At 42.1% G+C, this 26,284-nt stretch overlaps 1 protein-coding gene across 6 annotated transcripts in view; it reads right to left on the reverse strand.

Moving 5' to 3' along the window:
- Positions 1 to 26,284, reverse strand: part of eva1c (eva-1 homolog C (C. elegans)) — a 142,379-nt gene that overhangs the window by 88,200 nt on the left and 27,895 nt on the right. The window contains exon 1 of one of the 6 annotated variants that reach the window (XM_041211775.1): positions 24,029 to 24,102. The exons of the other annotated variants lie outside the window; for them this stretch is intronic. Within the exon in view, the coding sequence (XP_041067709.1) occupies positions 24,029 to 24,080 (52 nt within the window). The 5' untranslated portion in view covers positions 24,081 to 24,102. Of the gene's footprint in view, positions 1 to 24,028; positions 24,103 to 26,284 lie in introns of those variants that run through there. 6 annotated transcript variants of the gene reach the window in all.

The following is a 26,284-nucleotide window of genomic DNA, read 5'->3' on the forward strand; positions in this document are numbered from 1 at the left end:
GGCTCAACACTTGTTTTCAGCTGAGCTGAGCTTGGAGCGCCCTGCACCCTCTGTCAGGAATTCTCCCCTATTGTCCCTGTCTCAAATATCTGCTCCTGCTCACTTGTGATGAGTGGCTCAATTTCCAAGTATATTCAAATCCTCCTGTAATTATCCTATTCAGCTTTGTTGTCTTCCACTTCCTAGCTTTGTATCATCTGAAATTTAGCCTCTGCACTTGTGATTCCTAGCTCCAAATCATTTATCAAGATATTAAACAAAAAGGTCCCAAAACAGACCTTTGTGTGGCTCCATTGGTAACATTCTCCCAGATTCATGATAATTCCTGTGTTCACACCCTCTGGATCCTATAATTCAACTAATTATGTATCCATCATAAAATATTTCTACTGATATCTGATTTCTTTATTCTCAGTATCAACTATTTCAGAGAAAGTGTATCAAAGGCTATAGTGAAATCCATGTATAGCACATCCAGTACCTTGTTCTTATCAAAGTCCTTTGTCTCACCCTCAAAGAAATCCAATAAATTGTATTGGCAAGGCCTGTCAAGAACTATACTGGCTGCCTTGTATGATTTTCTTTCTATCCTGATAATTCTGGATTTTATTCTTACAACGGGTTTCCATAATTTCATCAATAATGGATATAAACCTCATTAATCTGCAGTTTTCTGGGTTAGTTTTGTTACTTTATTTTAAAATGTAGGAGTAACATCTGTCTTTCTCCAGTCTCCAGGCACTTCTCCAATATTCGATGCCTTTTGGAAAATGTGTCAAGAGTTCCTGCAATTTCTTTCTTCAGTTCCGCAAAGTTTCTCAGATGCATCTTATAAAGAAACCTCAGAGGCCAGATGCGTGCATAGCTGTTTGTTAGCCGTGCTAGTAATAATGTGTATAGGGTTACAGGTTCCATCTGCAACATTTTCTAGCTCCCTTTTATGGATCAAATAAATTACCTGACTCCCACTTGGTTATAAACTGAGGCAAGAAGCATATTTAGCACTTTTGCAGCCTATGTAGGAGCGGTGGCATGTGCTTACCTAAGCCCACTTACAGCGCTGTTTCCCTTAAGACCAACTAATCAACTTTCTTTATTAATCTTTGCTCCTCTTGCCATATTCAAAATAGCATAATTGGCATTTAGTCCATTTTCCAAGGTTTCCAGAATTCTTCCACTGAAGTCACTAACGACAATCAGGAGAGTATTTATGCCTTCGTTTCCAGGATTTCTGCTGTTCTTCCATCAAAGTTATAGCGCGTGAACAGCAAACCTCTTGTGGAAATTCACCCTAATAGTATGTTAGCAAATTTTGGCCAATGTAAAAGGTAGAAATTATTTTCAAACTAATAATGTTCATTTGCTAATTCTTGTCTGGTTAGCCACCTTTGCAGTATAATAATTCAGTCACTTTGCTGTACCAAGAAACTGAAGATATGGAACCTAAACTGCAAAACCTCAAGTGGGAAAAAAACAGTAAATAACCGAACACACTATGATCAAACAAACAGTGATTGTAGTAATTAAAATAACGATTGTTAAGATCTAGCAGAATCTCATTCTGAAGCCTGGATGATGACAGTTTAGAAACTTCTCTCCAAGATTAAAAATATATCCTAATCATGCAAGTTAATAGATATATACTAGCTCAAGTTAGAACGCACACATCACGTACAAGGAATCCATGGCATTTCATTTCAGATAACAGTCTCCAGGATGTTTCCACGCCAGCCTCCTTTAAATAAGACACGTTCCACTGCTTTGCTAGGCTGGCCTTTCATGATTATTTATCTCCAAGTAAAAATAATACACCGTCAAAACTGGAACATTATGAAAATCTAACATTTACAGATCCACAAAGCCAAGTTAACCGAGGTTGACGAACAATCATAAATAGTACACAAGTTCAAACAAATAGTTCTGAGCTAGAAGTATATTCTTATTGAAGCGTAAATCTCAGTGATAATACAAAGGAGCATGATCAAAGAAAGCTAAGAAAGGTGAGGTCAGATAAAAGTATCAACAGCCTCTGCTGCTTGGTATGTAATCATAGAATGTTAGAGCACATTCAGCCCATTTCTGCAAGAGTAACTCAGCTAGTCCCACTTTCCCCATAGCCCTGCAAATTTTTCTCCTCAGCTAAATTATCCAATTCCCTTTTGAAAGCCACAGTTGAATCTGCCTCCACCATACACACAGGTAGTGCATTAAAAATCCCTAACCACCAGGTAAAAAGATTTTTCTCATGTTGCTTTTGTGTTTTTTTTGTCATCTGCTTTAAATTGGTGTCCTCTGGTTCTCAACTCTTCCGCAAATGGGAACAGCATCTCCCTCTCTACTCAGTTCAAACCGCTCGTAACTATGAACATCTCTCTCAAATCTCCTCTCAACCATCTCTTCTCTAAGGAGAACAACCCCAGCTTCTCCAATTAATCCATGTAACTAAAACTCCTCATCCCTGGAAACTTTCTCAAATATCTTTTCTGCACAACCGCTAATGCCTTCACATCCTTCTTAATGTGGTGCCTAGAATTGGATACAATACTTCAGTTGAGGAGTGTTTAATAAAGGCTCACCATAACTTCCTTGCTTTTGGACTCTATGCCTCTACTTATAAAGCCCAGGATCCCATATGGCTTATTAGCCAATTTCTCAAAAAGCCGTGTCACCTTCTGTGCATAGATAGGTTTTTTTGTTCCTTCATCCTCTTTATAATTGTATCCTTTATTTTGTTTTGCCTCTCCTCAATCATCCCACCAAAATGTATTACTTCACACTTCTCTGCATTAAATTTCATATGCCACTTGTCTGCCCATTCCACCAGCCTGTCTATATCCTCTTGAAGTCTGTCATTATCCTCCTCACAGTTCACAATACTTCCAAGTTTAATGTTACGCGCAAATTTTGAAACTGTCCTCTGCACGTCAAAGTCATTAATATATATATCAAGATGGTCCCAATACCGACCCCTAGCAAATCCCATGCTATAGCTCCCACCAGTCTAAAAAACAATTATTCACTGTTTCCTATCTCTCAGCCAACTTCACATCCATTCTGCTACTGTTCCTCTTATTCCATGGGTTTTAATTTTGATAAAGTGCTACATAAATGGCTATCGGCAAATGCCTTTTGAAAGTCCATGTACACTACATAACTGCATCAGCCTCATCAACCTTCTCTGTTACCTCATCAAAAAACGCAATCAAGTTAGTTAAACATGGTTTGCCTTTAACAAATCTCTGCTGGTTTTCCTTGATTAATTCACATTTGTCCAAGTAACTTGTTAATTTTTTCTTGGATTATCATTTCTAAAAGCTTTCCCACCACTAAAGTTAAACTGACTGGCCTGTAGTTGCTGGCCTTATCCTCACATCCTTTTTTGAACAAGGTTTTACATTTATAATTCTCCAGTCCAGTGATACTACCCCATGTATTTAAGGAGGATTGGAAGATTGTAGTCAGTGCCTCTGCAATTTCTCCCCTTCCTTCAGTATCCTCAGATGCATTCTATCCAGCTCTGGTGACTTATCAACTTTAAAGTACAGCCAGCCTTTCTAATATCTCCATTTTAACAATTTTAAGCCCACCCAGTATCTCAACTACCTCCTCTTTCACTAGATTTTGCATCTGCCTTTACCACAGAAAAAAATTATTTTAAAGTATTCAGCCATGCCCTCTGAGTCCATGCATAAATCCCCTTCTTGGTCCCTAATCAGCCATATTCCTCCTTTTACCACCTTTTTAGTAAATAAAGTGCCTTCAGACAGATTTTTGCTTCCTTTTATGTTAGCTGCTGGTCCCTTCCCATACTCCCTCTTTGCTTCTGGTATCTCTTCTTTCACTTCCCCTCTGAGCTTTCTATTTTCAACAAGCGTACATAATGAGGTCTGGCTGAGAGCCCAGGCATCTATTACAATAATAGAACACCTGCTCCTCAGTAGAAACATTGCTTGATTGACAGCTCAGGCCCTCTGATCTCTGCCGTCAATTTCACAATGTTTGTGGACATAACTAAATGGTTTCAAGTGTTTGTGGTTTTTGAAACTTCAAGAGCCTGGATGATTGACATTTATATTTGCTTGCTGTCCAGAATTTTTTTTCCATAGAAAAAGATGTCCCATTTTATAATGTAGTGTCCATTGGTTATAGAAAGTCTATCATGGGTCAATGGGCATGAAAGTGCCAGAGCCTGGCATAGAGAGCATGAGGGAACATGGGGCTAGATGGAAGGGCAGGGCTTGGCATAGGGGGCATGAGGGGCCTGGGGGAAGGCTAGTTGGAGGGCATGAAGTGGCATGAATGAAGCATGGAGAATGTTTGGAGAGTGAAGGGGCTGTGAGGGGTGAGGGGTGAGGGCTGGAGGGCCTGTGTATGTTTTTTTTCCCAAAGTCCCATGGCACCAAGACGGATCTTTTAAACAGCCTTCCCCGTCACCCGGCAGTCCCTGTGGCTGCCTCCACGCTTCCTCCGGGGTCAACTGGCCTGACTCCAACTTGCATCCGCCTTTGCGGGCATTTTGTCCCAAGGCAGGTGGGCAGAACCAGGAATTTTCCCCAACTCTCCCTGCCTGCCTTGAGGATGAAAATCCAGGCCTAAGGCTGTGGAAGCCTATTCTGTGCAGTACTTCCCTCAGCATTTTGGAGATGTTGAAGCTGAGCAAAAGCAGGAATATGGTGATCTCCAAGATCAAAAGTGACTTGCATGTAGGTTCAGATTCCAATGACTGTGTGATTTCTGGTCAATGGTCCTCTAAATAGCTCTCCCAAATGCCATTTCATGCCTGTACCACCTAGTAGTGCTTGATGAGTCCAACATTTAGCACTACTTCCGCTTTTTCCAGTGAACATGGTACTGGATTCTATGGACACTGAATGACCCTGATTTAAATACTTTATAGAGACTGCTGGATACTTCAGGTGGGCAGCTGCATCACCCTTCTGAAGGCCCCTTGTCAAAATGCCAGCGCTACTAGCGCAGGCTGTTAAAATCAGCACCCTGAGTCTTTCTTACCTCCAAAAATGGGCCATGGGAAATTAATAAAAATCAATGTCTATTGAGAAAAGTTAAACCCTCGTCATAAACCTATCCTTGTGCAGGGGAGGGAGAATACAAATGAAACTGGGTGCACGTTTTCAGTGGGCTAACTGCTGTATTAAAATACTGCACTCAAAAATTTTGCATGAACACATTACACAGTGAGTTACCAGAGGAAAATGAAAGTCCCAGAGTTGTGTGAGATATCAGTCTTTTAACTGGTCTGTTTAGGGTGTTCCCTTCCACCAGATTATTTTTCTGCAAACTTTCCTTTGCTTAGATGTATTGCCTTATGGTCCACAAAGAGTCCCCTTTGACTGTGCTTTCTCAGTTCAATCCATCCCACTGAAGGAAAGTAACATTAAAGGGATGGATTTTTTCATTGTATCATATTACAGTGATGGCTGTTATAATTTGAGATGCTGCTTGGAACAGACGATGCAATAGTTTGCTTTAGGCCAGCCTTCAGAAAATGAACTGCACTAAGTATGTCAGCTTAATTGCTGTAATGTACTGCAACCGATACTATCCATCCCCATTAATGTAGTTTCGCAAATGCTTAAATGTAATACCTCCACTACAAAGCAACAGAGACAACAGTTGCCTTCATACCTGGTAACAGGTTAATAAGCTTAAATTGTGATTACAAAGTAAAACCTAGTTAGATGCACACCTGGTCAAAAGAAGTGTTATTCTGATCCAAGCGACATCTCAAATTTTCAAAATAACATCCCCTTAATTGAAAATTTGAATACATGGACAATACCAAGCAAAGCTTTATGTCAAAGTGCTGAAGCTTATCATTTTTCAGTAACTTTCACCTCAGGGGGCAGACTAGGCCCAGTTATACCGGATGTTGAGTGATCTAACCAGCCGTCCTTAAAAGGTCGGCTGCAGGCTGCTCATGGAAAGCTTGCTGGTATTTTATTTTAAATGTTATTTGTGGGACCAGGAGAAATATTCATGCTTCTCCCTATTCCCAGAAGATGCAAAAATCTTCTGCTCTACTGCCAGCCTGTTCTCGTACCCTTTACCATCCGGGAAACAGCAGTTGCATCCTTCCCAGCCACCAACAGGCCTGACCTACTAGATAATCTAGTTAATTTTCAGTCTTCAATGATGGGCAAGCTACAGTGGAGCACCTATTTCACATCCAAACTTGCTGACTGAAGTCAGATGAGGCTTGAACCTGAAAATGATTTGAGTCCCTCGATTGTATCTTTAGGTGAGCGCTACAGACATCCTACACGCTTCATGACCATTTTGGCAAAGGTTGAAAATCTCCATGTTTGGTTTGACTTGACTTATTTCAGGATTTGCCCTTGAATAATATCCAGCTAACATCAGAGCAATACAAAAGGTTTATTGAAATAATATTTAAATGCAATTAAATGAATTAACGGTGTTGCTTGTTAAGTAAATAAACTCACTCCTCCATCACCCCCTACTCCTCAACCCCCTCCTATGGCACCACCCCATGCCCACGCAAAAGATGCAACACCTGCCCCTTCAATTCCTCTCTCCTCACCGTCCAAGGACCCAAACACTCCTTTCAAGTGAAGCAGCATTTCACTTGCATTTCCCCCAACTTAGTCTACTGCATTCGTTGCTCCCAACGTGGTCTCCTCTACATTGGAGAGACCAAACGTAAACTGGGCGACCGCTTTGCAGAACACCTGCGGTCTGTCCGCAAGAATGACCCAAACCTCCCTGTCGCTTGCCATTTTAACACTCCACCCTGCTCTCTTGCCCACATGTCTGTCCTTGGCTTGCTGCATTGTTCCAGTGAAGCCCAACGCAAACTGGAGGAACAACACCTCATCTTCCGACTAGGCACTTTACAGCCTTCCGGACTGAATATTGAATTCAACAACTTTAGGTCGTGAGCTCCCTCCCCCACCCCCACCCCCTTTCTGTTTCCCCCTTTTTTTTTCCAATAAATTATAAAGACTTTCCTTTTCCCACCTATTTCCATTATTTTTAAAAAAAAAATTTAAAAAAAACACCCCCACTAGAGCTATACCTTGAGTGCCCTACCATCCATTCTTAATTAGCACATTCGTTTGGATAATATCACCAACTTTAACTTTAACACCTATGTGTTCTTTTGTACCATTGTTGTTGACATCTTTTGATGATCTGCTTCTATCACTGCTTGTTTGTCCCTACAACGACACCGCCCCCCTCCACCTCTCTCTCTCTCTCTCTCTCTCCGCCCCCCACACACACACCTTAAACCAGCTTATATTTCAACTCTTTCTTGGACTCGAACTCAAGTTCTGTCGAAGGGTCATGAGGACTCGAAACGTCAACTCTTTTCTTCTCCGCCGATGCTGCCAGACCTGCTGAGTTTTTCCAGGTAATTCTGTTTTTGTTTTTGTTCTGTCACACAGCTGATGGAGCAAAAGCTCATAGAAAAAGCAGCTGTAATCTTTGGAGTAAGGTGATACATCAGTCTTTCTCACCTTCTATTAACAGGCCAATCAATTATTCCTATTGACAATTCAATAGTTCTTACCTGATCACAACCATCAGTTCAAATGGACCTGAGGACACGATACTTCAACATGATATGCCCATGAGATTTACTCAGGCTCCCTGCACTGCCAAGAGCCAGAGTCAACACTACTGCTGATAACTAATTCAAGTTCTGAATGTATCTAAGCAACACTTCCTTCAAAATCTAAAAGGTCTAATCACGTTGAAAAAATCTACTTGCACACACAGTATACACTGTAGCCAGAACTTGAGGCCAGTTGACCGAAAGAAGTGTTTTACTCTCTACTAGTCCATACTCAATTCTCGTCCTGCAGCACGTGTATTTGTTACGGTATAATTCCTACGTGCCAAGGATTTTCTTTCAAATGGCTTCTATGGCATGTCACAGAGCTTAAGAAAACATATCTTCCTAAGTTGAGGAAAATGCAATTTAAAACTTTGTGATCAGGATGTTTGTGTCATAAAACTGAGCTTGGAAAATAAAAAAATTGCTCTTAATTAGAATGTGGCTTTATTAGATTTGATATTTAGTACATTGTGAGTAGAACGAAATAAAACATTCTGTAGTATCAATGTCCAATTTGTTGTGACAAGATCAGATTCTTGAACTTGCTGCTGCACCATTTGTGAAATTGTAGCAGTCTGATTCCTGCCTTCATTGTGGATATGTAAGAATAAGAAAGTACTTGCATTATTGCCAATCAACAGGTTTTGCTTCAACAGCAGTTTAATGAAACCATACCCTTATTTCCTTCCTGTGCCATTCTCATTACTCACAGCCGGTGCCAAGATATGTGAAAAAATAATAGACAAAAATTCTCCCAACCACCCTTTTCCAAAATACTAACAGAAACACACACTGGACTTCAGGTTCTAGAAAGCACTTCATAGCTGCAGTTAAAAAGTTCTCAAAATTAAATTCTACCATAGCATGTTAATTTTTTTTTATACCCTGATAGAGCTGAAGGATGTCTACAGGCAAAGGCAATGGGTCATCTGTTCCCCTTTAAGGTGGGAATCATGAGTTGGGAGGTTTCCAACATCATGATCCCATTTCCTGTCCAGCAGGCCTACCTCTGTTCACTTGGACATTGGCCCAGTTCTGTATATGAGTTAGGCGCCTCACCCCTCATCCCTTTTGTGCCCCCACCCATCCCTCATAACCCCAATCCCCTCGCACCCCACCCACATTCCCTGCCCCCATGTTCCCTGTGGTCCGTCCATACTCCATGCTCCCACCAAACATCACAAGCATCCCTCCCATGACTCCCCATTCCCACTCACCCAGTATCCACTATGAACAAAATTCATGAGCCCTAGGGATGTCTTTGAGATGCTCATTGAACTGCCAAAATGAACAAAGAGTTATTCAAAGTCCAGTTCAAAAAACCCTAATTCTACTAGGAGCTCATAAAATAGTCAATCAAACCATTCAAATTCCACATGAAAAAGCCATAATCATATGAAGTGGTTATAAAATTGTCAAAATAAATAAACAGCCAATCAAGAGATCACTTCAAGGGATCATAATCCTCTTAGGAGCTCAAAAAACTATCACAACAAAGCCTCCAGTCCCCTTGACAGTGGTATCAACAACCCCTGCTGAGTTGAATCCATTAGTGGGGTTTGGGACTCAGCCAAGCATGCATAATGAGATTCCATTGCACAACTGTGTCAATAAAACCTCCAATTAATTAAAACCTTTGAAATGGGCTCAAAAGATGACTGGGCTGTCAATCAAAGTCATCAGCCACCCTAGTCAGCTATTTCAAAGTCTCAGCAGGTGGATGGACTGTCAATCAATGTAAATATCAAATCACAGAGTCCAACTGACATATTAAAATATGAATCTCAATACTGTTCAATGCAGAAGAGCACTTTATCCACTTCATGAAGTATGCAAATGCATCTGAACACTTCCACAGTGCTGGTCAATTTAATGGTCACTTAGCTTTTAAGAGCAACGTCTTATCATCAATCTCTGCATTAAAAACATACTTAAGCTATCATATAGCATCTAATTCTGACATGCAACACCTTTTAAACTCAACTGCCAAAAGGTTCAAAACTCCAGAGCAGGCTTCTCCTGTTGTTCATGACCGCTCTGACCTGGCCTGAACCAAACCACCTTTAGAAGCCTTCTGAAGCCATGAAAATTGTGGGGGTCTGAAATCATCACCCCCACAATGGAGCCACTGGTGTCTTGATTGCATGAGTGCTGGATCATGACCTGCACCCTTAGCCCACACCCTTGAAAATAGCAGAGGACAGGAATGGGGTCAGGAATCTTTTATTTAGGTACCCCCTCCCACCTCTCTTGCCCTCCATCTGACATGGATTTGCCCCACACTGGGAGGGTAAGATCTGACCCTATATGTTTTCACCTCTGGTAAGGTACGAAGTACTTCCAGGATGATTATTAGTGTTGGCTAGATAAATGGTAACATGAACACTACATTACCCACCAAATACTATTACTCTAACTTCAGAAAAGCCCTGTTACTATAAAAAGCTACATTATCAATTTTATGCAAAAGATATCACTACATTGTCTTAAAGGGAGACTCCAAATGATCTCGAATGATTAATAAACAATCCCATGCAATGGTTTATACCCAGTGACAACTCCATTGACACTACCCAAACCTGAACCTTTCTTTAATCATTTATTTTGTGAAGCATTTTGGGGAGTTTTGTTTTGGCTGCTATCCTGTCTGTAATTGGCTACCACATCACAGAAACCCACCTACTGAGTCCCTTTTTATAAAAAAAGCAAAGTGCAGATTAACTGCCCCGGGGGGGTAGTTGTAAAATATACCAAGACAAAAAGAGTGCCAATTTAACAAACTCAACCCAATAAAAGATAGAAATCTGAAAATCTGACGAAAATGAGAAACTGTTTGATTAGGAATAAAATTGTAACTTTTACTTCACAAGTTTGGAAAGTATGATGAGCAAGGTGTAATCACTATGCTTGACTATGCTTCTTTCCTTCGTTGCACGTGGGAACTCAAGACCAAGGGCAGAATTTTTAGGTCGAGCACACAAAATCGTGCGAGGTAACTTCGGGCAAGCATCCTGACATCATCCCGTGCTTGTGCGATATTTCGATCGGAGGGCATTTGTGAGTGTTGAAAGCGTGTCCGCTGATAACTAAGATGACAATTAAAGTTGTTAAAGTTCCAATTGTCCACGGGTTTTCATGGTCCATCCAACCTTACGGTTGGCAGACAGGGGAGTCTTCAGGTGGACTTTGCATTTTTGATGAAACCTCTTCCAAGGGCGGGATGAGGTTTCTGTTATTAAATGCCACACTGGGGAGGAAGTTCTGCTCTCTGGAGTTGTCAGCCAGTCTAATTGACTACTGTTCTATCAGTCCAGGCAATGCCAAGGGTGCATTAGTGGCTGTTGCCAGCATTGAAAGAAAAGATGGGGCAGAATTTTGCCGTCAGCGAGCAGGGGGCAGGGCCCGCTTGCCGATGCATAAAATGATGCAGGATGATGTCGGGCGGAACCCTCTACTTAACCCTGCCCTATTTAAATTTTCATGAAGGCGGGGGCACAGCAAAATCAGCTGCGGGCCCACCGACCTGTCAATGGCCAATTGAGGCCATTGACAGGATCAAACAAACAATTAAAGGACCTGCCTGTCCTACCTGAAGGTTGGCGGGCAGGCCAGAAGCCCCGATGGTAACTAGAGAAAATATGAAACCTCATCCACCGGCGGGATGAGGTTTCATGTAGGGTTTTAAAATTTTCAAGAAAGTTTTACTGTAATTTATGAACATGTCCCATCTCACATTGAACATTGTCACATGAGGGGGACATGTTAGGGAATTTTTTTGTCTATTTTTAATCTTTTTAAAAGTGGAAGCAATCTCCCTGAGGCAGCACCTAGCCTCAGGGAGATATGAGCTCTTTTGTGCGCATGTGCAAAAGAGCGCACTCTTGCATTTGGGGAGTACGATTTGGGATTTTGCATTTGGGGAAGCGCTAGCCGGACGTCACGCTGGGCGGGCCTTAATTGGCACGCCCACGTAAAATGGCGGCAGGGCCCGCTTCTCCGGCGGGGAACGGCTCCCCACCCGCCGGAGATTGGGTCAGGCCCGCCCGCCCAACAGGCAGAAAATTCTGCCGATGGAGAAGGCCTAAGGCTCCCCAAAGTCAGTAATTCTAGGTTCTTGGCCAGGCTGGTCAGAGAGGGGAACAGGGGAAGGATATTGGTGGGCAGGATTGGATTTAAGGTTGGGAGGGATTAGGAAGAAAGTGGGGAGGAATCAACATGGGGGGGCCATCCCACGGATCCACAAAGGGCATCCCCCCACCACTCCCCCTTCCTTCCAATCCTTTCAAGGTTCCATTTTTAAAAAATTGGGCTGCCCATTCCCACCTGGCTGACCACAGCAAACGGTTTGTGGCGTGAGCAGAGTATTCTCAGAGTCAATTGACTTTTTAAAAAGCTTAATTGACCCTTGATTACTTATTTAATATGGTGGGCGGGCTGCCAATTTCAGTGACTACTCAACCCTCGTGTCATAGAGGTGAGAGCTTGGCCTAAATAGCCAAGTGGTTATGGTACTGGGTTTATATACCCCAAGATCAAGAGTTCAAATCCCACAATGGCAAACTATGAAACAACTTAACTTCATCTGAAACAGATGGAGGTGAGTTCCGGGGTGGGTGGAAAGCTGGTAGGACAGGCACCCACCCTATTTTACATGCCCCCTACCAGAGACACGACCTGTGGGGCCCCATAAAATGCAGCCCAAAGTTAATAAGTTAATCCTAGACAGGAGTCTTTTCCCCCTTAAAGCAAATCTTGTTTTGGAGAAGTTTAAGGTATTTAATATCATGTTCTCCTATCTCCAAAATAATAATCTTAATATTATTTAAATTGACTGTGAGGGATGAAGATCTCACACTGTATATATTTTATAAAATATATATAGATATGTGCATTACTATTTCTAAAATTTGAAAACTGAACAAAGGCCTGTAAAATAGCTGAAACTGTCTCTGTCTGTGACCCCAGAACAAAAGATGCCACTTGACAGTTTTAGGAAAACCCACACCTCGTTGTCTCTGAGGAGCCACTAATAACCCCCTGTGGACTGTACAGCCCAACTTCAAAGAGAGTTATACAAAGGCATCTGCGTTTAATAACACAAGCTACCAGAAGGAGATGGATTATTTGCCAAGACAAAGGCCCTGCAACCTGCCTTTCAATTCCTAATGGCTGAGATATTTACCAGTCATTGGAATCCAGATGATGGATACACACCCTATGTCAAAGATGATGGGGAGCTGGGAGTCATATGACATGGATCTCTGGCTTGTGGAACAAGTAATATTGCCTTGCTGAACTGCATAGATCAGCCTGCTGTTTAACGTGTGATGAGTAGGCCACATTGAAGGAGCTCTGGCCCAGGTTGGACACCTGTCCCCATCTACCCTGCTTCTGCTGGAAGTCTGTACCATCAGCTACAAGACTGATTCACCTCTGCATGCCTATCTCATTGTGTGAAGTCAACACCACCAGAAAAGTGAATTATCCAGCATCAGTTTTCAACACACCGACCTCTGTGAAGAAATACCTTATTGAACTTTGACTCTGCACTCTGGAACTCACTTGAAACAATAGTTATTTTCTCTGTGGTCTCTGTACTGTAAATCTTTCTTTCTTCTATCCCTCTCTTTACTATCTGAATACAAGGGAGACATTGCGAAACCTCTTTCGCATTTTGGCTGTGTGCAAATAAACTAACCCTTTGAGTTTATCCTATCTCGAGTTTTCTGTGGGATTATTAATAGAAAATTGGATCGCGCCAAAACCAAGGGCTCTGAGAGGAGGAATTAATGCTGTTTAAATTAACCCCCCTCCTATCTGTAACAAGACTTTTTAACAAGGTGCAGGTGATGTGAGAAACTTCACTTAGTGTTTTCTAGGATTGTATTTTCTGGTGTGATGTAATTTTATATTTGACATTTTAAGAGGTCGACAATAACAAATTTAAATTGCCATTATGAGTGTGGCAGAGGCGGACTCAATTCTGGCCTTCAAAAGGGACATAGATAATTATCTGAAGAGAAAATAATTGCAGGGTTTCTGGCAAAAGATGGGGGAGCGGAAATGGCTGAGTTGCTCTTTCAGAAAGCTGACACAGCCAAAATGATACGAATAGCTTCCTTTGAAGCTGTAACAATTTTATGATTCCATTATTTCTTGTGTTTCCTCCACCCCTGCTCCACTGCCACCACCCCTCCTACCATTTCCAAAACTTCCGAAAATATAAAGTTGAAGTTGTCACATCAATGACAATTCAACCAATTGAACTAATTTGTCGATCTTGCTTACGTAAACTGTTATCCCGTCAATACCTGCATGGCTACATAAATTATACCATGGGTTTAAGTGAGCAATTGGAGGCACAGTACTGAAGATCTGACTTCTGTTGTGTTGCCTTTTCTCCATTAAACTTAGTGAATCACAAACTAGTGGGGCAAGTACAGACCAACCAGTGTGAGGCCAAGACTGTAGGCCCAAGAAGGGACCAGTGCCCAGGATGCTCAGCACTCATGACCTAGAGTGTGCCAAACTGCCGGGGTAAGGGCCAATGGCCACACCAATTTCTGCTCTCAGGTAAGAGAGCAGAAGCAGAGAGGTAACCAAGGTAACCTTGAAACATAGATTTGGGGCAGGGAGAGTTGGAGAAATGCAAAATACCAGTTGAAATGGCTGCCTGTGAGGTCATGCAGTTTGTCAGGCAGAATCTGAGGCATCAGTGATAGTCCAGGCCTATTCTAACAGCAAATATTTATTTTAAGGACAAAAGGAAATTTTTTAAAAACATTCAAAATGTAGTAAAAGCTGAAGAGCCGCCATATTGCACTCGAAACATTAACTCTGTTTCTCTCTCCACAGATACTGCCAGGCCAGCTGAGTTTTTCCAGCACTTGCTGCTTTTGTTTCACATTTAAACTGTAGCCATTCTGAAGGCAAAAAAAAAAACACTTTTGAAGCCCAGCAATGAAGATGAAGTCAGTGGAACCAGTTGGAAACCCGATTTAAATAATATTTTGGAGCGCAAGGCTGAATTGTGCCAAGAGTCTAAAACAGGAAAGTTAACTCATAACAAATTTTTAAAAAAGGAAAAGTTCAAAGCAATACTTACCTGAAGAGGAAATAAAATGGTTGACAAATTCCCTGATCATTTTCAAAAGCAGTCTCTGATAATGTTCACTGACTGTGCATAAGATATATGGGCTTTTGTACCCCAGCCGGAATAGTCCGGTCCTGCCGAAAGTCAATGGACTTTTGGCTGGGCCACTGAAACTCCCATGGTGGGTCCCATGATGAAAGGGGATGGCTCTCAGTGGGCTTCCCCTTCCTGTTATCCAGTCCCTCATTCAGGCACTGATTGCCATTGATTGAGGAACCCCACCACTTTCCACGCTCCCCCTGACCCAGGTGACAAGGCACATGTTCAACAGTCATACATGATGCATGGAGACAAGCCCACTTGTAACTCTTTTGAGTACAAACACGTTTCCATCTGTTCCTATTCAGATGAAGTTACATTATTTCATAGTTTGCCATTGTGAGATTTGAACTCTTGATACTCTTTCGAGTACAAACCTGTTTCCATCTGCTTCAGATGAAGTCACATTGTTCCATAGTTTGCCATTGTGAGATTTGAACTCTTGATCTTGGGGTTACAAGCCCAGTACCATAACCACTTGGCTATTTAGGCCAAGCTACTCTTGATACTCTTTCAAGTACAAACCTGTTTCCATCTGCTTCAGATGAAGTCACATTGTTCCATAGTTTGCCATTGTGAGATTTGAACTCTTGATCTTGGGGTTACAAGCCCAGTACCATAACCACTTGGCTATTTAGGCCAAGCATAAAAACTGGGTTAATCCCAACAGTGGCAAGATGAAGCCCTTATATGGTCATTAATTGGCCACTTAAGGATCTCAACTGGCAGCTAGTAGAGGAGGTTGATTATGGATCTTCCAGCCCAGAACTTAATTCTGGTGGAGGTGGAAAAGCAACAGATTCAGGTACACCACCACCCCGCCTATTTACATGCCCGTCCCACCTCCAAGCTCACCACCAGCGAGAGCAGAAGATTCCACCCTACAACTCTCTGGAGAGTGCAGTGTGAGGAATAAATGTGGCATGGAGGTTTAGGTCATATTAGGAAGTTAAGGGCAGGGGTTATCTTTTCTGTAGTTTAGTGTATTAGTTACCTACTAAATGATGTTTAATCAATATTGATTTTGGTTTGTTTGTTATAGTAAAAGTCTTAAAACATTAAACTTTTTTGGCTGATCATTGGAGTTGGTCACTGGAAATTCAATTCCCTTTAAAACTTATTGGCCACTTTGGGGACTGTAACAAGTATGGCATCTCATTCATTCAAGTTGTGAATTGTTTTAAAAGATTTTAAAAATGTAAAATTTTAATTTTAAATTATTTTCTTACATTTTCTTTATGTCTCTTCATTCCCAAACCATTTGTTCCTTCTCTTTATTGCGCCCTCTATACATTACTCAACATTGAATTCACCCACTGTAATGCACTCCCTTCTCAGCCATTCCTCTGTTTATTTCTCAAATCTTAAATCTCATTGATTAAGATGAAACACTGTGTATCCCGTTGTTCATTAAGACCCCAGAAGTCCTGTTGCTGTAACTGTTTGTTTTCAGCTTGCACCACCAGCAATTTTGTGGGATTACTTTCAAGAGCAGTGAAAGAAAGTACACGCTGTGGTACATTGCTACTAAGCGGATTTCAAATTGTTTTTAAAAAAATTTTTGAAAAGCTTAAAAAGATCTGTTTTATTGTTGATGCTTTTTAAAAAGTTTTTTCATATGTTAGGATAATCAAAAAAATTCAGAAATAAAAAATAAAATAAAAGCAATCTCTCATGATCTAAATTCCTAATGGCACAAATTTTCAAAAGGGGCATTACCACCACACAGAGCCACCTTCTTCTCCTTTCACGATTATCATGACTATAAAATGGGTCTTACATATTTCAAATTTCCTCCATTTAAACTTAGTTTAAATTTTTTTTAAATGTAATTTCAGATTTAAACACTTCATGTAAACACCATTGTGAGTTTGTTGTCCAAGTGTAATGCAAAAAATCCTAGTATCACATTGGAAATTTCCTTTGTATTTCTATTTTCTATCTTATGAACAAATATATTTGGTGCCAAATTCTATTAAAGATGTTTCCATTCAGGGACAGCAGCATCAAATACATTTAGTGACATGCATGGGTTAGAACAGATATAATGCAGAGCTTTCTTGCATTAGCTTAATGTGCCTCAGCCTCAAAGATAATCCTCTACTTTTACAATGTGACATTTACATTTCCCAGGTTCTGTCTCTTGTATCCAATGGGATTGTTGAAATAGCATTGACTCAAACTCATTGCTTGGCTTTGCAGCATTAATATCTGCTTAGCACTGAATTGAAACTATGATATATTATTTACTTTTGACTGTTAATAGCAGTTTATGTTCTCATCACAGCTGTTTCTGGTGATTAATGCCTATATTCATAGTTGAAAAGATATGATTTAAGAGCATGATACCCATGTATAGAAGTTGTAAGGAAAAAAAAAATTCTGTTAACATCTGAGACACACCCTGCCTTCATTTTACATTGAAAAATGTGCATTTTCCAACAGCTTAGATAAATTTTAATTTTTTAAGCAGTAGAAATTCAAGCACCTATTCCCAGTAGGCTTACCAGAAAGTGTTAAGTCTTAAGAAGCCCAGATTTTGGGCGTGGGGCCCCATCATAGTAGATGGCACTGTGGTAGGAACCCACACAGGAAATCAATGGAAACAGCTGGCCAGACATCTGTTTCTCCAGATGGCTTCATTATGAATGCTTGGCTGAACCCCAAAAATGACTAATGGAATCAGCACAACAGTGGTCTGTTTACAGGCTGAAGTGGGTTGTTAACTTTGATTGATTGACATATTTATGAGATAAGTTTTTTTTCTCTTTGATCTCTTGTTTTCAATGCTTGTATGTTTATTTAGAAAATATTAAGAGGTGTGAAGTAGGGTAAAGCTTCTGTTATTGAAACTATGAATGGAAATATCTGAATGACACTTTTATATGGTTGTAATTGCAGCAGTTCTTTTTCAAAGTCGATTTCTGATTGGGTGTTGTTTCATGAGCATTTCAAGACTTGCTATTGTCATTGTAAAGTTTACTGGTTCATTGCATACTGCATGAGTGGGCATGGAAGAGGCATGGGCTGATGGAAGGCATATGGAAGTGGCATGGGGGCATGGAGGGGGAAAGGGAGATATGAGGGAATATGAGTGCATTGAGGGGACATGGCAAAAAATGAGGGGGCATGGATAAGAGCTTTTAAATGTACCTTTCAAAAGGTTTCCAAATCAAGTCTATGGTTCACCACTCCTCTGAGGAGTCCTCATGAAGATGACCAGGCTCCACAAAAATTATGGGGCGGCAGTGGTTGAGATCCTTACCCCTGCAATGGAATCGGCCAGGTCAAGAGTGCAGGATGTGGGCTTGCTATCCACAGTCTTATCCTGTACCAATGAAAATTGCTGGCGCAGAAATGGAGATGGGAATGATGGAATTGGGGATCATAACACTACAAGGAAAATTCAACATTCAAAGAAATAACATAAGACCACAGTACTCATCTGCAGAATATAATGTAGGCTGCAAGTATGCCAAGTACAGCTCCTATGTTTGATACAGTTTGAGTGCAGCTGATAAGAATTCTCTTTAACCGTCTGTTAGATGATGTAATGTAAAAGACTTGGCATCGCCTTAAAGTATGTGCAACGGTTGAGTGTTTCATGAAGGATAGCAAGTCTGACCAAAAACAGAATAATGGGAAACCATGGGCTCCATCTTTCATGCTCCCACTGTGCATGCTTCTGGTGAGAGGGCACATGTAAAATTGGGCAGGTGCCAACACCACCACCTTGCTGCCCATCCCTGAGCTCACCACCATAATATGGGAGGATAGTCGGGCACCAAAATTGGCAGCGTGCCCACCATATTTAAATAAATATTCAAGGGTCAATTGGGCTTGCTACAAGCCAACTGATCCTAATAACACACTGCCCATGCCATAAAATGGTTGGTGTGGGCAATCGGGCAGGAGTGGGAAGTGTCTTTAAAAAAAAACGTTTTCAAAGGGCAGAAAGGATGGGGGAGCATTATCTTCAGGGGATGCCCTTTGAAGCTTGGGGCCAGCCCCCTAAGATAGTACCCCTTCTTTCTGTCTATCCCCCTGCTCCATAAAACATGCCACCCCACCCATATGTACGCCCCCACCACCCTCCTGAAACTCCCCAAACCTGCCCTGCCCAAGACCTTGCTCTGGGATCCATAGCTCTTATTCATGGGCCTGCTTGCAGTCCCAGCGGGGTCCACTAATGCACTCTTGGTGCTACTGGAACTGATGGATCCAATTAGTCAACAGCTCCCAGGGCTGGTCTTCCACCCTAGTGAGGGGCGGAAATCCCACACTGCCCCGATTCAGCCCGCCCACAGTGCATTATGACTGTGGGGTGGGCTGGATTGGAGCAGGTCTGTTCAACGCCAACGTTGCTTCTGGTGGGCCCATCCATCTGCCCTCTCACAATACTCTTCCTATATTTCACGTATAATACAGATCGAAATGGAAAGTCAAAGTCGATGGGGGAAGAGAGGAAAAACCAAAGCAGCCCTGAGCACTCTGACCCTGACATTACTCAATAAAATAAGGAAAGTTAAAGCCTCATAAAAAATCTGGTCCTGAAATTTCTGGGCTCCACACCACCAGTACAACTGTGCTACTGTGGAACCCCCTTCTGCCCTCGCAATAGATGGAGACTCTAGCTCAAATCCTGGACTAGTCATTGGATAGCTATGGTAGGTTGTCAGTGTCTACCCAGGTCTGTTCAGATTGCCCTTGAAAGATACATGTTCAACTGGGGGACCATGGGACTTAAGGGGGAAAAAAAATTACCTTTCTTCCATCTTTGCCTCCACAAAGAGCCTTAATCTCTACACAAGGTACTTGATCTCCTCCAGTATCCTGTCCCCTCCAAGTTAACTTGGTCAAGTAAAGGTTTTCAGAGGTGCCATGGGAAATCATTCCAGCTGATAGCTGACACGACTTATAGTGAGTCCTTTAACAGGCATAAAGGATGGAATTTCCCAGGAAATCTCTCTGATATGACTTTTTGATGTAGGGCAAATGGACAATCCACCGTGAAGTGCAATAGGCCAGGGTAAATGCAATATAATCTAAGTGTAAAACAAAAACAGAAAATGCTGGAAAGCTCAGCAGATCTAACAGCATCCGTCGAGAGAAAAACAGAGTTAACATTTCGAATCCCGAAACATTAATTCTGTTTTTCTCTCCACAGAAGCTGTCAGACCTGCTGAGTTTTTCTAGCATTTTCTGTTTTTGTTTCAGATTTCCAGCGTCCGCCGTATTTTGCTTTTACTTTGTTATAATCTAAGTGTAACTAGTTCCACCCACATAGGCAGATATCAGGCTTAGTTGCATTTGAACTATGAGATAGATGATATAAATATGTTCAATATTTGTTCTCCCAATATGTATCACTGACAATAATTTCTAGGTTAATATGTTATCTTAAAAAGCATTTGGATTTGTACTGCTTTGATCTGTAGGAATATACCTAACAACAGAAATAATAATTATTTTCCTCCCTTTAACATGACCAAAAAGAAACATTCTTTCTTCAATTAAGGATGACCAGTTTTAAAATTCTGAACAGCTCAGCATTCCTTAGGTAATCAATTATTCTGTACAGACATAACCCTGCCTATCATCCTTAGTGTTTTACTCGCTACGTTCTACTGGAATGATTTCACTAATAATCCCACTGCCATTTTACAAATAAGAAAGTTTCCATAATCAATCTAATAGTTTCCATTACAGAAGATTCTGGGCGGTTTTAATGGCGTGGCAGTGAGCCTGTCAATCGATTGAAAGGCCAGTGGTGACTGGCCGCAGCCATTTCCAGGAGTCCAGTCAGGAGTAAATCCCAATCAGGCAGCCTACTGGCTGCCATCAGGATTCCCGGCTCCTTCAGGGGGATTTACCCACATCACGTTTTCCTGCTGGGCAGATGTTCTACCTCTGAGAACTACCAGCCAATCTGAGGTCACTGGAGCCCTGGGACACAGGCCAGTTGGGGGTGGGATCATCAATCAGGGAGACCCTGGTGAGGGGCGAGGCGGTTGCTATAGAGGGAAGGGAGGTGGCTTTCTGTGGACCCCTCACTTGCCCATGGTGGTGGGTCCCTCTGTTGGGCACAGGGTGCCCAAGAAGGAGTGATTCCCCTCCTCCAACTCCCAACTAAGCTGCAGGCATGTCTGTCGGGGTTTACCTGACATTTCCTCACATGTCTGGGCTCTAACCTGCCACTGTTTGAATACCACCAGCGTCAGGTCGAGGTCCTTGAAAGGGGTTTAAATTGGCCTCTGGGCAGGAAGGCTGTTTTTGACCCTTTCCGTCCTGGATTTAACTGGGGGAGTCAGGGAGGCAACAGGCTCTCCATCCCGTGCCATCCTACCCCATTATATGGCTGTTCCACCTCCCAGGCCACTCCCAGGGGAGCATTCATTTAAATTCCACCCTTAGGGAGAGAGAACATAAAGACAGGAAATGAAAAGAAAGAAAGAAATTAAAAAGAACCAGTTGTAAAAGGGGACGTTCCATGAGTAGGTATACAAAATGTACAAAAATTCTTGATCTGTAAAGTATAGAATCAGCAGCTCTGTCTATCCTATAAGGAATAATGACATACCCAGTAGGAATGCTATGCACTGCTTTCATAGAAGCATTAAAATTGCTAAAAGAAAAGAGGACCAAGGTCCAACTTGTTCATCTTCTACCTGGTAGGTACAAAATAGTGGAATTGCTAACTAATCATAGCAATCAATCTCTTCAGTTAGACTACTATGGCAGGCAATTGACTCAAAAATGGCATGGGGGAAACCCCCAGTGGTGAAGAGCATTGAGATCAAAGTCATTTCTTTCCTCCCGAGTTTCTTATACTTACCACGTGTTTTGTCTCAAAGTTCTCACATACTGTATCCTAAAATGTTATTTTCTGAAATAAATCTATCTAATTTGCATTTCAATGTGCGTCCCTTTACATTCTGAAAATGTTTGGCTTCTGGCAGAACAGGAGTGCAGATAGCAAGGCTGGCACATATAAACCACCAAAACAGTTAAAAAGGGTAAAAGCTGTGTCTGTGAATTATTTACTATCTGCTGATTGAAACTGACCAACAAGGATGAGTGTCATGTGAGGACTATAATATCACTTCCTTACCAGGATCCTCTATGACATTAACTATCAGCCTTCAATGGCTGCAGTAGGAATCATTTGTACTATTGTCCTAACCGCATCAATTCCATACTCTCCATTAAATTTATGGCAAGAACAAATTTTTATTGGCTTCAGTAAGTCTAACAATGGAGCATTGCAAAAAATCCAGCAATTTGCTGAGGATCATGGCATACGACTTCCACTTAGCAAATTTTATGGATTTTTTTCTGAATGAATGATGACATGTGATGTTAATACAATATTCTAATGGCTGGTCTTCCCAGCAATTTCTGGCACAGGTGAAAGGTTTCCATGCAAACAAAGACTAGTATTTCCACCAGGCATAATTACCATCTTATTAACACAGTCAATTTACTTCTAATTGAAGTGATGCATTTTTTTGCGGAAATGGAATTCAGTTGAAAAGAACATTTTGAGATCATTTGTTCTATTGCGCTGAGGCAACATGAATAGAGTTTTGTCACGTAAGACTCATTTAATTACATTGTCGTGATGCAGAGGAACTGAAATGCATCTCAAACGTGTTTTTTTCCACCTAGTACAAGTGTTGGCAGCCGTCTGATACATCACCAAAGCAACCATTTTTCATATGCAATTCTCGATAACAAGTGTTGACAGATTATTTAGCTGTGGAGAACATCACAGCTCAGTCCAATTCATCCTGCAAACACAATGTAGCACAGGCCATTGGATAGCATCAAGCCCAGCTTGGTGGCATAATAATATTTGATTCAATCATGCAAATCTGATATCAAAATAATCTAGCTCTGGTTTTATTGACATTGTTACAACAAAAGGTACCTTTGTTATTTTCAATACCCTGTTCGAACATTTAAATAAAAGTATGAACTTCCTGCTTTCCCTCAGTGAGCAGGTAATTGTGTAATTAATGCTCCAGATAATACACTACGAGCAAAGTTATTGGCTTGGTGCCAAACTTCGGTAATTTTGTGTTATAGGCTCACATCCACTAAGAAATGAGTTAGAATTGCTCAGACTTAAAATAAATGAAAGCAAAATATTGTGGTAAGTAGATTTTCCACTACGTTTCTAAAATGAAGTTATTGGAATAAATAATACAGGAATATTTAGCTGTAAACTTTAGCTCTTCTCAAGTGACAAATCTTTCTGTAATCCTGTCAATTCACTCCTGGCTTACAGTGCTTTGTGTCCTGTGACTGCGCATACTTTTATAGCTAGATGGAACATGCTACAATATACTGACATCATAGCAAAGGGTACTGATAGACACTGAGGATTAGACAGCTGCAGTTGCTGACATATTAGAATCCTAACAGTGAAAGACACTTTGGGTAGAATTTTCCTGGTCCTGCGGAAACTTGGGAATTTACGTGTCAGATCGACCAACTGATGTGTTCCTGCCTTACAGCAATCTTGCCTGAGGCAGGGTTAATGCAGCAACAGCTACCCCACCACAACAGCGGGAAGCAAATCCGCTGTCCTTACCTGGTCTGACCCACAGCAATCTTAAATGCCTTCTGAGCCAGGGCAATCAGGGATGGGCAATCAGAGGTGGGCAATAAATGCTGGCCTAGCCAGTGATGCCCCCATCCCATGAAGAACTTTTTTTTTTAAAATGTGGTTTGGGATCAGTGGAGGTGGAAGCCTGGCTGGTAAGGCTGTTTGAACTTTGGGTGGGCCACTGGCCCCCTTTCCTGATCGGGGTCTCCTAACATCTGCACCACTGATGCTCCCTCCACCCCTGGCCTTAGGGCCTCCCTTCATGCCCCACTGTGACACTTCTTTGCCTTGGGCTTCCCACACTTAGAATCTGGGGACCGCCTGTAGTCCCAGCAGCACCACTAGGAGTGGTGAGTACTGAGCTGCAGACCAATCAGATTCAACCGCAGCTCCCTGAGGCAGGACTTCCTCCCAAGTGAGGGGCAGACGACCTGACTCCTGTCAATTTAGGTGCCATTAAATGGCTGCAGAGCTGCTGACATGCATTCCATCGACTTTTTCAGTGAAGTGGCAGGAACCCCTGCCATCCAAACAACCCTGCACATGGAAAAGATATAGAGTAGCAAATTTTCAGGTAAATTATAGGTGCAAGAACCATAGAGTTAGTGATAATAGGAACTCTTACCTTCCTCAGCAATGACCACTGCTCTCAGCGTAGCTGCTGACCAGAGCTTCATCCTCACAAATTGTGCCCCGTGCCTTGGGAACCCACCCACTGTCCTTAATTGGATGTCAAATGCAGAGCCAACCTCTTAATTTGTCACCTCCCATGTGATCGCAATGTCACACTGCCAGCCCACACCAGCAGGAGCAGAATCTGCTTTTGGTCTCAGCGGCAGAAAAATTTCAAAGCTGTTAAGATTCCACCCAAAGTTTCAAGTTGATGACCTTTCATAAGACTGGAAAAATACAGAGGTCAAACAAATTTTATGCAAGTGCAGAGGTAGGGAAAAGGGTGAGGGGAGGAAAGAACAAACAGTGATAGAGTTGGAAGGCAGGGGTGTTTAAATGACAACACGGATATGGTGCAAGGCAAAAAGGGATGGTAGTGGGACAGTGGGAAAGAAACAAACGACGGGCATGGAGGAGCGGAAACTGACAAAAGCGGAATCGTTACTATCGACTGTTGTCTGAAAAAAAATGAGCGCAGTTGTTATAATTTGAAGTCAATGGAAATAAGGGGGAAAATTCTCTGCTAGCTGGAGTCATACCTAGTACAAAGGAAGATGGTTGTGGTTCGACCATAAGACGGAGGAGTAGAAGTAGACCATTCAGCCCATCGGAGTCTGCTCCGCCATTTCCTGAGATCATGGCTGATTTGAAAATCCTCAACTCCGCTTTCCTGCCATTTCCCCGTAACCCTTGATTCTGTTACTGATTAAAAATCTGTCGATCTCAGCCTTGAATATACTTAATGACCCATCCTCTACAGCCCTCTGGGGTAAAGAATTCCACAGATTCACTACCCTCTGAGAGGAGAAATTCCTCCTCATCTCTGTCTTGAATGAGTGACCCCTTACTCTGAGATAACACCCTCTGGTCATGGAATTCATTGCCACAGAAGGCTGTGGAGGCCAGATCATTGAGTGTATTTAACACCGAGATAGATAGGTTCTTGATTGGTAAGGGGATCAAATGTTACGGGGAGAAAGTGGGAGAATGGGGTTGAGAAACTTATCAGTCATGATTGAATGGTGGAGCAGACTCAATGGGCCGAATGGCCTAATTTCTGCTCCTATGTCTTATGGTCTTATGGTTCTAGACTCTCCCACAAGGGGAAACAAACTCTTAGTATCTATCCTGTCAAGCCCTCTAAGATAATCTTATGAGGAGAATTTTCTCCCCATCGGGCAAGCCAGTCAGGAGCGGGCACAGGCGGGCGCGTAGCCAATTAAGGCCCACCCACCATAACATGCACCCAGTAGTGCTCAGCGCTACCTATGCGGGCGGTGGGCAGAAGGGGCCTTCCCTCTTTCGCGCACGGAGCTGCCTTGGGGAGATTAACTTCATAACGACACATTGAAAAGAAGAAAAAATAAAATTATTCAGACATGTCCCTTCATGTGACAGTGTCACATGAGCTGGGACATGTTTATGAATTTTCATGAAAATTTATATTAAATTAATAAAACATTTTTGAAATCTCAGCCTACCCGTGGATGAGGTTTTGTGAGAAATGCAAAGGCCGCCTGGGCTCTTCGCCTACCCAACAACCTAAAGGCTGGACAGTCAGCTTCCTCAATAGGGTTAATTATATAATTAATGGCCTTAACAGGCCTTTGACAGTTTGGCAGGCGCACAGCCGACTCCGGTGCACGCCTGCCGAATGGAAGATCAGAATGATGCACGGTGACATCGGGACGCACGGCCAACATCACCGCGCGACATTTTACGCAGGCCCCGCACGCCAAGCAGGCCTATATGTTTCAGGAAGATCACCTCTCATTCTTCTAAACTCCAACGGGCACAGCCCCAACCTACTCAACCTCTCCTCATAAGAAAATCCCCGGGATCAACCTAGTGAACCTTTTCTGGACTGCCTCCAATGCCAGTACGTCTTTCCTTAGATACGTGGACCAAAACTGTTCACAGTATTCTAGGTGTGGTCTAACTAATGCCTTGTATAGTTTTAGCAAGGCTTTCCTATTTTTATACTCCATTCCCTTTGAAATAAAGGCCAACATTATATTTGTCTTCCCTATTACCTGTTGAACTTTTTGTGATTCATGCATAAGAACCCCCAAAACCCTCTGTACTGCAACTTTCTGCAGTCTTTTTCCATTTAAAGAATATGCAGCTCCTCTATTCTTCCTGCCAAACCCAATCATCTAAGCCCTAGAACTTCACTGCATGAGTTCCTCATGGGTAATGTCCTTCACCC

The sequence above is a fragment of the Carcharodon carcharias genome, chromosome 18 (genome assembly GCF_017639515.1).
Source record: "Carcharodon carcharias isolate sCarCar2 chromosome 18, sCarCar2.pri, whole genome shotgun sequence".
NCBI lineage: Eukaryota > Metazoa > Chordata > Chondrichthyes > Lamniformes > Lamnidae > Carcharodon > Carcharodon carcharias.